This window comes from Tupaia chinensis, unplaced genomic scaffold, assembly GCF_000334495.1.
Source record: "Tupaia chinensis unplaced genomic scaffold, TupChi_1.0 Scaffold000569_1, whole genome shotgun sequence".
Lineage (NCBI taxonomy): Eukaryota > Metazoa > Chordata > Mammalia > Scandentia > Tupaiidae > Tupaia > Tupaia belangeri.
This window is the reverse complement of record NW_006160083.1, coordinates 3,153,078-3,167,953: the sequence shown is the minus strand read 5'-3', so window position 1 is coordinate 3,167,953 and position 14,876 is coordinate 3,153,078. Positions and strand designations below refer to the sequence as shown.

Here is a 14,876-nt window from a genome sequence, read left to right as displayed (position 1 = left end):
CGACGCGCCGGTGACAGAAAACCTCCCAAAAAAAAAAAAAAAAAAAGAAAAGAAAGTCCCCTCCTGGAGAAGGTATTGCCAGCCAGGTGCTCAGCTGGGTGAGGTCAGGCAGGTCCCACCCCACCCGGTGGATACAGCCTCGTTTCTGTCGATAGGTATTTTGAAATAGTGAGTCTGCCCGATTCGTTTTGTTTGGGCAGTGCTGCATTTTGACTCTTGATCAGTATTTGGTCTGTAGTCGCAGATGTGAATCTCAGAGCACGCAGGTGCTAGGAGGAGCCTTTAGCTGCAAACCGTTTAAGGCCCTGGGAAAGGACGCTGACTTTCCGGCACGGCGTCATCCCATTAGTTCATCTAACGCTCAAATGAAGAGGACTGGGGGAGCTGGGGAGCCTCCGCTTACTTGTGGAACCACTGAGAAGAAAATCCTTGACATTGATTTAGAATCAGAGGACCTTGGGTGCTCGGCTAGAAGCCTCTTCATTATTTAACGAAGACCGGGATCATAATTAAAGGTGGTTCAGAGCGAAGACAGAAATTCTCAGAGCTGGCAGCAAGCACCATCCTCGATGCCTGTGGAAAGCAATCAGACACCGGAGGGATGTAATCAGGCCCCTGAGAAGGGAAGGGCCATGTCAGGAGCACCTCGCAGGGGAGATTTGTTTAGAGAGCCGGGTGTGGCGCTTCCCGTGTGGTTAAAAGGCTTCGATTTTGTGCAAAAGGATGTATCCAGATGTCTGGCAGACTTCCCGTGTTCGTGGCTCGCAGTGGCCGTTGTCCAGGGGCGGGAAGGTGCAAGTGCTGGCACCTACAGGGTGCCCCAATACATGCCCCTGGTGTTCCTTTCAGACCAGTGGAAAATGCACTTGGCCTTGAAGACTTGGCAGCTCGGGTGAGGCGGGCTGGGAAGAGGTGATGCAAGTGACAGGGACTGTGGCCAACATGAGCACTCAGTCCCAGGCCAAGAGAAGGTGCTGTGCTGCCCGGGCGAACCACCGCCATGGGTTAATTGAGGCCCAGCCTAAAACTCCGGGCATATATATCATGTACATCATGTCATACATGTCATAGGTATCTGCATACTATATGTATGTACATACACATAGTACGTCATGTCATACATGTCATAGGTATCTTCATACTATATATATGTACATACACATACACACACATATTTATATATAATTCCAATATTGTAAACACTGGGCAGGCCATTTAGCTAGGCCCATCTGCGCCATTGCACCTGAGGCCCACGACTTCTGGTCTGTTTACAGCGCTCTTTGTAACCCTCACACCCCCTGACCCCCAGAAGACACTCCCTGGTTCTACGTGCCCATTTTACAGATGAGATCTCAAGAGTCTGGCTATAATATAAACCCATGTTTTCTTTATTACACTCAACTGATCTGTAAAACTACATCATACTGCATTTGTCTATTGTACATTTGGGTTCTCGAGGTTTCGTTTGACAGGTTTCCATCACTCAAAGGGCAAGCCGAGCCCCGGAAGCACAGGGCTGTTGCGTGCTGTCAGCTGCCTGGGGCAGGGTGTCTGGTCAGCCTGCCCTTCCCTCAGTCACTGAGCATCCTGGCATTTTGTTGCTTCCACAGACCAAATGCTTTTCCCGATTAGCAAACATCCCCTGGGAAGGAGTGAGTTAAAGACTAGAGACAGAAGCTTCAGATGCACTCGAAGCTCTCGGAGTTGGCCCCACCCAGGAATGAACTGCATGGCACTGATTCTGTAGCTGGGAACATCATCCATGGTCCTGACTAAAGAGCAAAATGCAAGACCCCCAGATGGTGTAATGGTTACGTCGCTGGGCTCCCACATAGAGTAACACGGTTCGAGTCCTGGACCCAGAGGCCTAAAACTCACACCAGGCGCATGTGCGTGCATTCCTAAGATCCAGAGAGGAAAATGGAGAAGAAGGGACTGTGGTGTGGCCATCCCCTTGGGGGAGTGACTTCTCACTTTCTGTCTCTCTGTTTCTCTCTCTCTGGTGAGCGCATGTGCCCTATAGCAAAAAAATCTCTTAAAAAAAAGAACAAAACACCTTCTCTAATTCTGTGAAATTCGAGCCCTGCCAGGGGTACTAGTGATGAAGAGCTGGGTCCTGCCCAGGAGGTGCTTACCCCTCCTCCCTGAGAGACAGAGAATAGTGGGCGCTGTGAGGAGGGCACAAGAGAAATGTCACATTGAAGCCACAGCCTCGTGAGGGGGTGGTGAGGACTGGCCAGAAGATGAGTCAGCGAGAAGCAAATGGAATGAGGTCAGAAACGAGGAGAGAGATCACGTCACGCTGGACCTGTGGATTCAGGGGAAAGTCTGAGGATTTCATTCTGGGTACAACCAACGTGCCATTCATTGTGCGAGTACTCGTTGCGAGCCCTCCGTGTGCCCACCACTGTTTTAGATGGAAGAGTACCGTGTAAACAAGACAGGAGCCGTGCCAGCCTCGAGGTGCCCTGCTGGTGAGGGAGGCAGATCAGGGCAGAGTCCACCGAGTCAGGAAGATGACTCTAGTAGTGGCAGGTGCTGGGGAGAATGGCACTCACCTGGCTCTGTTTCGTTTTAATTTATTACTGTGTACTGCTTTGTACTTCAAAGCAAGTCAGTAATTGGGGACAGAGACTTGTGGCCCACAAAGCTGAAAATATTTACTTATCTGGCCCTTTACAGAAAACAGAAGGAGGGGGAGATAGAGAATGAACTGCAGTGCCACAGTTCCCCATGGGAGTGCTTTCTCGTCGCTGTCTCTCTCTCTCTCTCTCTCTCTCGTTCTCTCTGAGGATATACTCACTGGCAATAGAGAAAGAGAGAAAGAAAAAGTTCACCAACCTTCGTTCTAGATTTTCCCAGTACTCTGCAAATGCCTGCTCCAAAACTGGTTCAGTCTGCCCAGAAAACCACCCCCTGTCCAGGAGCGTGGTCAGGAGAGTTGGAGAGTGGAAGACAGAACCTCTGTGCACACTGCTTTTCCCAGAGCCTGGCCAGACCCCCTGCCTGGGGCCCTGGGAGGGTGTAGTCTGGGTCTTTGGAGCCCCTCAGTTACAGAATTTCCTTCCTGCCATTCGATCCCATGAGAGAGGTCTGACTTGCCTCCGTGGCCGGCTTGATTCAAGGTTTCTAGGACATTGAAATTGTGGGATTCTATACTTTCGGTACCTCTGCTCATTGATGAGATATATCCCTGACTTAGCAAAACATGCAACAGCCAGAAATTCATTCTAGTATCTCACGTGTCCTATTCCAGTTTTACAACAAATTATGTGTATGGTTTTTTTTTTTTTGGGGGGGGGGGCGTTGTTTTTTGTTTTGCCAGAGGGCGCATGCACTTACTGGAGAGAGAGAGAGGGAGAGAGGAGGAGAGGGGAGAAGAGGAAAGAAAAAATAACCCTTCATGGGAAATGGTCACACAGCAATCTCTTCTCCATTTTCCCCTCCTCTTGGGCTATCGGCCATGCCCATGCATGAACCCAGCCCGTTTCTCAACCCAGTAGGTCCAGGACTTGAACTGTGCCATTGGCCATGTGAGATCCAGCTCACATAACCACCAGGCCACAGACTAGACCATATGTGCGTGTACTTTCATGTATGTCTGAATGTCGGATCCCCAAAGCATTCCCAATGGTTTTCTCTGGGTGCTGAGACTAGGGAGGGTGTTTGTTTGTTTGTTTGTTTTAACTCTCTTCTTTTTTGTACTACTTGGGTTTCTTTTTTTAAATTATCTTTATCTGTGGGTAAGGGGGGAACAGCTCTTTTACAAAAATAATTCAGAATGGCTGCATCCTCCTGCGGGTGATAGAATTATGTAGAGATGCATCCATACAGCTCACCACTCCTTGGAGCAGGGGAGTGAATAGTTTCAGAATAAGGGAGATAAATAAGAGCATGGTAAGAGGTGAGGAAAGAAGTAATGTTAGAAAATCTGACATGGTCATCATTTTGAGATATGGAAAATTCCCAATATCTAAATCTCCTTGATTTGTGGTTAGTTTTTGGAAGGAAAGGGGTGTAGATCTTTTCCTGATTTCCTTTCCACCCCTCTCCCATTCTGTCCTAAGGAACTGGAAGCCGTCGCGATATTTAAAAATAGTAGCCTGGCGCCACCTAGTGCCCGCATTCTGTCATGTCGCCCTCGGCGTCTCCGTGCAAGCCTCCCTTCAGATTCTTTGTTTGATGTCCCTGCTCTGGTGGCATTTGCGCGGCAGGCAGCGCAGTGCCTCGCGGGGTTCTGCAGGGCAGTGGGAATGCCTCATTAATTTATCCTTTCCTTCCTGTCTAAGTCGCACAAAGCGCTGCTCTCGATGGAACCGCGATTTGGCAGTCGAAGAGCAAAAAGATGCCTTCCTGTCGAAACCAATCTCCGCTTTTCTGCAGCAGCTGGGCCCTTCAAGCTGGTCCATTCCTAAGGCGGGAGAGCCATCCCAGGACTGCCTTGGGTTTGGGGCAGTGGAGTAGAAAGTAGGGGAGTCCGGCTTCTGGTGGGCTGCTGCGCCAGTAGCTGGCTCCAAACGCCCTGCCAGTCTGGACCGAGTAGGGCCCCTGGCCGGTCACCTGCTCCTCACGCAGTTCCTCCATCTACCAAAATGTGCTCCTCCTGTCGCCTCTTCCCCCACCCTTACCATGCTCATCCCAGGCCTCTGGGTTCCACACCTGTTAGTTCTAAAACTTCGTCTCCCCCCTGGTCTCCCAGCAGGCAGAGGAAGCGCCCCCTCCACTCCCAGCTTTCCGTGGCCCTTCTGCCCCAGCGAAGGCTCCAGGCCTGCCTGCCTCATTCTCAGGCTCCTATCTTCCGCTGGCTCCAGAGCACTGCAGGAGGCAGACCAGATTTTTAACCCAGCCAGAGGCTTCTCACCCCAGTCGCACCTGACACTCCCCCACCCTTGTTCTTGGTGCAGCCCTCCAGCCCTACAGGTTTCCACTCTGGTCCCTTTGCCTGCCCTCTCTTCTTCCCCAACTCCCACCCAGCATCCCTCCTACCTCTCAGTGACTCAGTGATCAGTTAGAGTCGCCTTCCCCCCAGGAGGCCTCCCAGGCCAGAGCCTGGCTAAAGCCTCCTATAATGGGCTTCAGAGCCCATGCACCTGGCCTCACCCCATCCATCTCATCGCCCTCTCTCCTTTCAGATGACTAGGCCTCAGCACAGAGCAGCTCTCTCTCCAGGGGGACACTTGGCAATATCTGAAGATGCTTGGTTTCCCCAGCAGGAGAGGACTGGGGAATGGTGCTCCCAGTTTCCAGGGTAGGCAGGGAGTGTAGCTGTGTGTACACAGAGTGTCCTAAGAGCTGCAGTCCTGTGGCCGGAGAGGCCCACAGTGCTGAGGGGGGAACTCTGCGTTAGACTCAGTGCAGCCGCCCGGAGGGGGAACAGGTGTATAGGCCGGCCGTGCTCTCAGTACTCACAGGTTCGTCTAGGGGCTATAGATGCACACGCAGCCGCCATTAGCACGTCCTGGCCACAGGGACTCAGAAGACCAATTAGTCCGACCTTTCTCTCACCCCACATCAGAGATTGCTGGTCCAGATGTCATCCTTTTTGTGGTGAAATTATTTAAGTCTTAGAAATTATTGCTGTCTCATTCTAACTTGTGTTTATTTGCACTCTGATCTGATTGCAGTGACATGTCATATACAAATTTAGTTAGTTGGGACACTGTTCAAATGAGATGGCGTTTTTTGTTTTGTTTTGTTTTTAATTTTGCTATAGGGTACATGCACTGGTTGGAAGTGGGGAGAGGGAGGAAGAGAGAAAGAGAAAGTGAGAGAGAGCTCCTCAGGAGATGGCCAGAATGCAATCCTTTCTCTGGGGATTTTGGGTATATATGCACAAGGGTCCCCTATGTCCTGTAAGCTGCTGGCTTCAAGGCTTGAACTGCACAGTCGACTATGTGGGACCCAGCCATTTTAAACACCATGCCATCAGCTGGCCCTGGCCTGGTTTCCTCAAGAAGTTCATCACAGGGGACCAGCAGGTGGTATGTTGCTTAAGGTGCTGGATTCCCACATGGCTGACGGTGGTTCAAGTCTCAGACCTGGCTGCTTTCTTTCTCTCTCTGTCTTGCTTTGGTGAGTGCACATACCCTATAGCAAACTTTCTGAAATAACACTAGTAATTATTTTTTGAAAGTTCATCAGATAACAGGCGTGTGGCTGTGCTGCATTAAAGGAGACTGAAGCACGGAGGCAGACAGCTATAGATGTTTTTTGGAGATGATGGGGCAATTTGAGCACAGACTACACATGAGATAGTATTACTAATTAATGTGTAGTTTCTCAACTGTGACTGTGGTGTTATGGCCACATAGGAGAATATCCTTCTTAGAGATGCAAGCCAGAGACTATAGGGGTGAAGGATTAGAATGTCTGCAACTCAGTTTCAAATGGTTTAGCAGGAAAACAGGGGTGTGTGTGGAAAGGGAGGGAGGGAGAACAGAGCTGGTAAATGTTAATAGGGCGGTCTAGGTGAAGGGAGTGGGAGTATGCTCTGCACTGCTCCTGGCCTCTAGAGGTTGGGGTCTTTAGGGGTACACATGACTGCTCGGTGCGCTGCGCCTGCAGCCCCTGAGCGTGGCCGTGGGTGTCTTTAGTTTGCAGCTCCCCGCCCATCCACATGAAAGTGCAGCCCTTGAACCAGACGGCGCTGCAGGTGTCCTGGAGCCAGCCGGAGACCATCTACCACCCACCCATCATGAACTACATGATCTCCTACAGCTGGACCAAGAACGAGGACGAGAAGGAGAAGACGTTCACCAAGGACAGCGACAAAGACTTGGTAAGGCCCCGGTCCCGAGGCAGGTGCAGGCTGCCTTTGCGGTTATCTGAGAAGCCCTTGCTACACCCTGTAGCCAGACACTGCATGCAGCAGCCAGCTCGGCCAGCTTTGTCATCCCAGCCTCACGCTGCCCTGTGAGCGTGGGTGCTGCCATGGTCTCTGCTCCCGGTAGTCGCCTCCAGGGTGTGCAGTGGGCAGAGTTTGCCCTGACTTTACACTAGACCCACCGACTTTCTTCAGATTGGACTGACTGCAGTTTCTTTCATTATTAGCAAACAGAAAGCCCCTTAGGCCATTTGCATCGGGTCGGGTTACTGTACATACTGAAGGGGTCATGCACATGTGAGCAGGCCCTGGCACAGTGAGCACTGTCATCATAACCATTAGTACTATGATTAGCCTTCCTCTGCCTCCTCAGCCTCGTCCTTGCTAACCTCTGAGGGGATTCAAAAGTTGGCATCAAATGGAACGAAGGCACAAGTTTATTTTGGTGCGAAAATAATTGCAATCCATGTCCTGTTTTCCGATAATACACATTTCCCACGAACTTTTTGAAGACCATCATATTACTACAACAGCTGTCACCTCCACCATCCAGTTGCCCACAGTCCCCACCACTCCCTTTTGTCACATTTGTCTGCCTCACACGTTCCCGTTCCCTGCTGGAACTCTGTGATTGCGACGTTTTTCACCTTCTGTTCTCAGACTTGCAGACACTGTAGTTACAATATCTGATCTCACTCTGAGCCATGCGTGACCAGGTCAGCCTCTCATAATTAAACACGTTAAGATGAATATGTGCAGAAACGTTTAGTGACCAGCACCCAACACGGCCTTTCAGAACAGACATCTGCAGAAACCATCTTCTTTTCCTCTAAAAGCAAACCCTCCAACAAGTGTTAGTCTTCAAGTCTTTGCCTAGAAACTCAAAGTGACACATTTGGGTTTGAAAGCCTCGCGTTTATTGTTAATCAAAGGGAGGCTTTGGAATAATGAAACCCGTAATTGTATATGCACATGAAAAATGCAATAGCACCAAGTGGGATTCTTAATGACTGTTATCACTTTTTTTTTTTTCCCTCCCAATACAGAGTCCTCCGGGCCCATTCAATCAGTTATAGAATAATACTTTTCGTATTCCTTTAGATGAAGATTCTTTTACTTCATTTCCATTTATATTTTCAATTTCCCCACTAGACATTGTTATCTGGGTCACATTAGGGAATGATGAGCTTCATGAAATCAGGGAGGAATCTATTGAAAGGCACCCAAGGTTATGATGTATTTCCACCTTTTCTCTTGTCACAACTGGGAGTCCATCAGGGAGTTTTCTCTTTCTGAAGTAAAGATGGCTTGCATTAATCAGCAGAAATGATCTAGGCGTGTATGTGGCTTCTTATTCTAAGTGGAACATAATTAAACACGTTAAGATGAATAGATACTGACTTGGGGTGAATTCTAATAAATCCCTACATAGATGGAATGAAGATTTTGCTCAGAACAGAAGGTGGGGTTGGAGGGTTAGCGAATGAGGCCTAAATTAGTTTCAAAATAAAATTGAGAGATGTAGAGAAAAACATGCTTTTGGCAGTAATTCTTGTATATAGGTATATGTGTGTGTGTGTGTGTGTGTGTGTATGATTTTCTAAGGGTGGAAGTCTTGTATATAGGTATATGTGTGTGTGTGTATGAATTTCTAAGGGTGGGTGTTTTCTTTGGGGGCACACAGAAATTACTTTCTTAATTCCTCAACTCAGTGCTGAGTTAATGCAGCGAAGCTATTCTCTGTTGTATGCTATCAGGACCCAGAAACCTGAAAGTCTCACCTAATATTTGTGCAGCATTTCTGGTTTGCTCCTCTCACATCCTCGACACACACCCGTAGGGCCCATTCAGTCAGTTACAGGACAATGCTCTGCATATTTCTTTGAATAAAGATTCTTTTTCTTCATTTCCATTTATATTTTCAATGTTTCCCGAAAGTTTTCAGAAGAAATGAATGAGGCCCAAAGTTAAATAATGCGATCCTAGCCTCCCCCTCACCAGGAAGCTGTCCTCCAGGCAACAGCAGCAGGTGTGACCACAAAGCCAGTTTAATACCGGTTCAGAGCGTTTCAATGGCTACATCGGGGAAACCTACTCTGTGGTTACGCTCCTGGAGCCACTATCTGTGCTTGACCCAGAATACAGGTTTCAATGACAAAGGATTTCAGCAATAGGAAGAGCTTTAGACAATCAGCTGTTCGTGGTTTACTTTTCCAGGAAGTGAGTGCTGCCTGCTTTGTAGTGTTTTCCATTTTCTCATTTTTGAAGGCTGTTGGAATGAAACTTGGAGGGATGAGGAATAGGGTTTGGCTGGTGATGTGTGGTTTGCAGTTGGCAAGCATTTTCTAGGAAGGGTCAAAGTAAATATTTTAGGCTTCCGTGCTCATAGTCTCTGTCGTAACTACTCACTCTGCCATCATAGGGTGAAAGCAGTACATTAATGAATGGCCGTGGCCGTGTGCCAATAAAACTTTATTTACAAAGACAGACTGCAAAAGCCCCAGGCACAGGGGTGCGCACCTGTAGTCCCAGCTCTTTGGGAGGCTGAGGCAGGAGGATTGCTGAGTTCAAGGCCAGCCTGGTCAACATAGACCCCCATCTCTAAAAAACAAAAAATCGTATTAGTCACATTTGACCTGCAGACTGTAGCTTGCGAACCTGTGGGAGTCCAGCATTCTCTGTTGCATGACATGGTCTCTCTAGGTAAAAGGTTTGGCCAGCCTGTGTGTGTAGTTCTCACAGGAACATTCAGGGTAGCTAATTGTCTCCCCGTCTTATAACTGAACTTAGCAGACGCCAACAGACATTGAGTGTCTGGCTCAGACTCACACAGCCAGGGAGTGGCGTGACAAGGCTTGACCTCGAGTCACCAGGCCCTTTGTATGGTAGCCTTCCGTATGTCTCATCAACAGTCAAGATCCCACGAGGCCATAAACTGCAAGGAAACAGACACACAGATTTTTGTTGATGTTCTAAACTCCACATGGCTTTGGAAACTCAATATACTTGGTCATTCTAGAGGCCACCTGGGATAAATAATTATAATTTGTTAGATACAGTAATTACAACACAAGTCCAAGCCTTATAAGTCCAAAGAAGGCTCTGAATATACATCCCAAGCCGTCTTCAAAAATGATGTCGTCATTTCTCTCACCCTGCACATGTCAGTGTTGAGAACAGAGGCCCAGGCAAGGTCATTTCTAGGTAGTCTTTTCCTTCCGAAGTGAGCCTCCGATCAGTAGGAGGAGATCACGGCTGTCAGGTGTTGCTGGGGCGCCCAGGTCTGGCTGCAGAACACCAAGTGTGGACTCATCCCCTTGTCTTGTCTGTCTTCTCCCACAGAAAGCCACCATTAGCCATGTCTCACCGGATAGCCTTTACCTGTTCCGAGTCCAGGCCGTGTGTCGGAACGACATGCGCAGCGACTTCAGCCAGACGATGCTCTTCCAAGGTGAGGCTGCCTTCCATCTTCCTCTGGCCAGAACCCCGCCTCCTCCCTCTGTCTACCTCGTCCTCTCTTACAGTAGAAACACAAACCTGGCCTAAGAATCAGTGCAGGACTCTAACTCACACCTGGAAAGTCCCAGTGCTTTGGATCTGTCTTATCTATCTTTTGGATTTTTTGTTTTTGTTTTTGTTTTATTTGCTTTCAGTTTTTTGGATTTTGTTTTTTGTTTTCTTGTCTTTTTTGTTTGTTTGTTTTTTTGTCTTCGCTACAGGGCACCTGAGCTCCTGGGGGCTGACAAATCACTTTGAGGGGTCTGACCACACTGCAATCCCTTCTCCTCCTCTCTCCTCTTGGGAATTTGTTTAGGGCATGCACACACACACATGCTCAGCGTGATTCTGAAGCTGCTAGGTCTGAGATTTGAACTGTGAAACTGACCATGTGGGATCCAGCGTCTATTATTTTTTTAAGAGTTATTTCATTTAACTTTCTTCCTTCCTACTTTTAATTTTGACCAGAGATGGACAGAGTAAGAGAGAGAGAGAAAGAGAAGGAGGGAGGAAAGGAAAGTGAGAAAGCAAGCTGCCAGGTTCCGGACAGACACACAGATTTTTGTTGATGTTCTAAACTCCACATGGCTTTGGAAACTCAATATACTTGGTAATTCTAGAGGCCACCTGGGATAAATAATTATAATTTGTTAGATACAGTAATTACAACACAAGTCCGAGCCTTATAAGTCCAAAGAAGGCTCTGAATATACATCCCAAGCCGTCTTCAAAAATGATGTCATCATTTCTCTCACCCTGCACGTGTCAGTGTTGAGAACAGAGGCCCAGGCAAGGTCATTTCTAGGTAGTCTTTTCCTTCCAAAGTGAGCCTCCGATCAGTAGGAGGACATCACGGCTGTCAGGCGTTGCTGGGGCGCCCAGGTCTGGCTGCAGAACACCAAGTGTGGACTCATCCCCTTGTCTTGTCTGTCTTCTCCCACAGAAAGCCACCATTAGCCATGTCTCACCGGATAGCCTTTACCTGTTCCGAGTCCAGGCCGTGTGTCGGAACGACATGCGCAGCGACTTCAGCCAGACGATGCTCTTCCAAGGTGAGGCTGCCTTCCATCTTCCTCTGGCCAGAACCCCGCCTCCTCCCTCTGTCTACCTCGTCCTCTCTTACAGTAGAAACACAAACCTGGCCTAAGAATCAGTGCAGGACTCTAACTCACACCTGGAAAGTCCCAGTGCTTTGGATCTGTCTTATCTATCTTTTGGATTTTTTGTTTTTGTTTTTGTTTTATTTGCTTTCAGTTTTTTGGATTTTGTTTTTTGTTTTCTTGTCTTTTTTGTTTGTTTGTTTTTTTGTCTTCGCTACAGGGCACCTGAGCTCCTGGGGGCTGACAAATCACTTTGAGGGGTCTGACCACACTGCAATCCCTTCTCCTCCTCTCTCCTCTTGGGAATTTGTTTAGGGCATGCACACACACACATGCTCAGCGTGATTCTGAAGCTGCTAGGTCTGATATTTGAACTGTGAAACTGACCATGTGGGATCCAGCGTCTATTATTTTTTTAAGAGTTATTTCATTTAACTTTCTTCCTTCCTACTTTTAATTTTGACCAGAGATGGACAGAGTAAGAGAGAGAGAGAAAGAGAAGGAGGGAGGAAAGGAAAGTGAGAAAGCAAGCCGCCAGGTTCTGGACTCAAAAGCGGCCGGCCATGTAGGAGTCCAGCACCCTTAGCCACTATGCCACCTGCTGGCCTCTAGGGATCCAGGGTCTTAACCTCCACACCACCTGCTGGCCCTACATCCATTATTTAAGTCTAGGATTTTCATAGGCCAGAAAAGGGAGAGAAAGCAAAGCATTTTTTTGATTGTTTTATTGTTATTTCCAGTCATGACAGACCGAGGGCTTGGACGTCTCTCTCAGCCATTGTCTACTGCAGTGTCAGATCACAGAATCACTTCCGAGTGTTGATGTCCAATATCCCCTTTGGCTCGCTGGCATGATTCAGTTAGCAGTTCTCTTAAGAACTGGAGTCCAAAACAAATACAGCTCACCCTCTCACTGGCAAGCCACACAAACAAGCCCCAGCTGTGAGACCTTTGAAATTCCCAGAATAAAGAACTATGCTCCTGCTGACTTAGGGGATAGGGGAAAGTTCCAGGGCCAGAACAAGGACGAAGTAGGTGAAGCATTTGCCTTGGCACAGAATTTAAAGAGATGCCAAAAAACTCAATAATCAAGATAGATAACATTTTTTTTAATTGCTGGAGGGCACATACACTCACCAGAGAGAGACAGAGCGAGGAGAGAAGATGGAAAAAACACTGTCCAATGGAGCATGGTCATGCCATGGTCCCTTTCTGCCTTTCTTCTTTTTATTGGGATTTTGAGCACAGACGCATGCACCTGGTGTGTATTCAAGCCGCCAGGGCCAAGATTCAAACCGCAATTGACCGTGCATCACCCAGCTCCCTTAACCACTAGGCTATAGGGCCAGCCCAAGATAGGTAACATTTTACTGTGATCTATTTTAAAAGCAAAATCAATGCACCCATTCCTTGAATAAAACATCAGAATTTTAGGGCTGAATCAGTATAGTGATAATGCACTATTCAAGCAAAGTTGAATCCTTATGGATTTGGTTCCCCAATCAACCCATACCAGCTAGGCATGTGTACCCATGAGCCTGGCTCCCCAGGAAGGCTGGGAGGTTGCTACCTAGAATCCTGTTGAGGATGCTTATTTTTCTCTCTCTGTCTCTTACATGAAATAAATAAGTAAGTACACATACACATGTATCAGACTCTTAAAGATAGAGTGCACACTGTCATATTTGCCTCAACTCAATCCCAGTCCTAATTCCAATCTTATTTATAAAAAAAAAATAGGAAGTCATAGTTGGCCTGCTTGGTTTTATGACATGAGCTAAGATCTGCCAGGAAGGAGGGACCTGGACATTGGTTCCGTTCTGTCAGCCCAAGGTCCTCCCTGATCAATTCTTTACTCCTAGGGACCACAGCTTTCCCATCCATCAACTGAGAACCCTACATGGCCAAGCCAGTGGTCCTTAGCCTTTTTCGAGTCATGGATCTGATGAAAGCTTTGAACCTTTTTCCTAGGTAATGCCAGAACTGTGCATACAGTTTCAGGGGCGTTATAAAGCATGTAGGTTGGGGGGCAGCAACAGCAGCATCTCTAAGAAGCCTGTGAGAAATGCACCTTCCTGGGCCCCTCCCAGACCGACTGCAAGTGGGGCCCAGGAACCTGAGTTTTATCAAACCACCCTGGCAAAGGTGTGTGTATTAAGGGTAGAGCCGGGCTTGAGTCCCGGCTGCCACTTAGCAGTTTGCAACCCTAAGAATATTTCTTAATGTCATGAAGCTGCAGTTTCCTAATTGTAAAAGTTGAAGTATTAATCACACTGACCTCGTGGGATCCTTGTAGAATGGCATGGGGAGGCGCATGCTAAGTAGTCAGCCGAGTACCAATTACAGGCACTTGATAGAAACACTTCCTTAGTGTTAGGTTTGGTATAAAGAAGTAATAAATGATGAACCCAGGGTAAGAAGCCCTTCAGCCGTGATTTCCTCCAAGGATTCCTTCTAGCGTGGAAATTTTGTATTTAGTATTTTAATATTCTTTGCTGATATTCACATTGATCTCATCCTTCTATTTACACTAATCGAAATTAGCATAGCTGCATGTTTTCACAGATAAATTACCTGTGCCCTGAACGAGGGGGTCCCATTCACTGTGTTCAGGTCAGACTAGCCCAAGACCAGGTCCATGGTGGCCGAGGGGGAGAGCTAAGAGGAGACCGGGCGGGGAGGGTTTACTGAAGCCAGGGCCCTGGAACTTTAGACACATAAATCATGATTAGGCTCCCATGTGCTCTGACCAAGCGGCTAGAATTGCAGAACTGCCTTTCCTGATTAATAGGCCGCGGAGCTCCCTGGCTTGTCCACGGACTTTGAAAAATTAAATGTTTGTAATGTAATGTAATTCAAAAAAGCTCTGTCAGCTATAAATTGGAAGCAAAGAATATTTTAAATGTCTGATCACAGTGACTTGTTGAAAGTGGCCAGTGTCTCCTTTCTCTGCACTTTCTTTGCTCAGAGGTGGACATGAGTTTACTTGTTACATGGAGGGAGGGGAGGCAGCGGTCTTCAAAGAGTTCACGAGCCCCAGCCTCCCCGGCACAGTTGGTAGCATCCTGGACTGGGGAACTGGAAGCCATGTGCCAACCATGATTTGAGTCCTCAGCCTGGGCAGCCTGAAAACACACCAGGCACACGCATGCATGCAGAGGATCCTGGAAAACCGGAAGAGGGGAATCACGGCGCGACCCTGTGGAGGGTGCTTCTCTCTCCCCTCTGTCCCTCCCTCTCTTGCACACACTCTGTCATGACTTGTTAAAATATTCATGGAAGACGCATACCAGAAAAAATCTATGCGTGAATTTCAAAAATATTTGCCCCCAAATAAACTCATACTTCCATTTTCCCCTGAACTTTTCGAAGAACCCTTGCATATTGGTGTTTATCCCTGTATGTTGACAAAGGCGCGGTATCTTTTATTTATGACTCCTCACAGAGGTTCTAGC

General features: G+C 47.8%; 1 protein-coding gene across 1 annotated transcript in view; it reads left to right on the top strand.

Moving 5' to 3' along the window:
- Positions 1-14,876, top strand: part of PTPRG (protein tyrosine phosphatase receptor type G) — a gene marked incomplete in the record, with an annotated part of 820,292 nt that overhangs the window by 686,825 nt on the left and 118,591 nt on the right. The window contains 4 exon segments of the mRNA XM_027775507.1: positions 6,594-6,778; positions 10,166-10,274; positions 11,043-11,110; positions 11,265-11,373. Of these exon segments, the coding sequence (XP_027631308.1) occupies positions 6,594-6,778; positions 10,166-10,274; positions 11,043-11,110; positions 11,265-11,373 (471 nt within the window).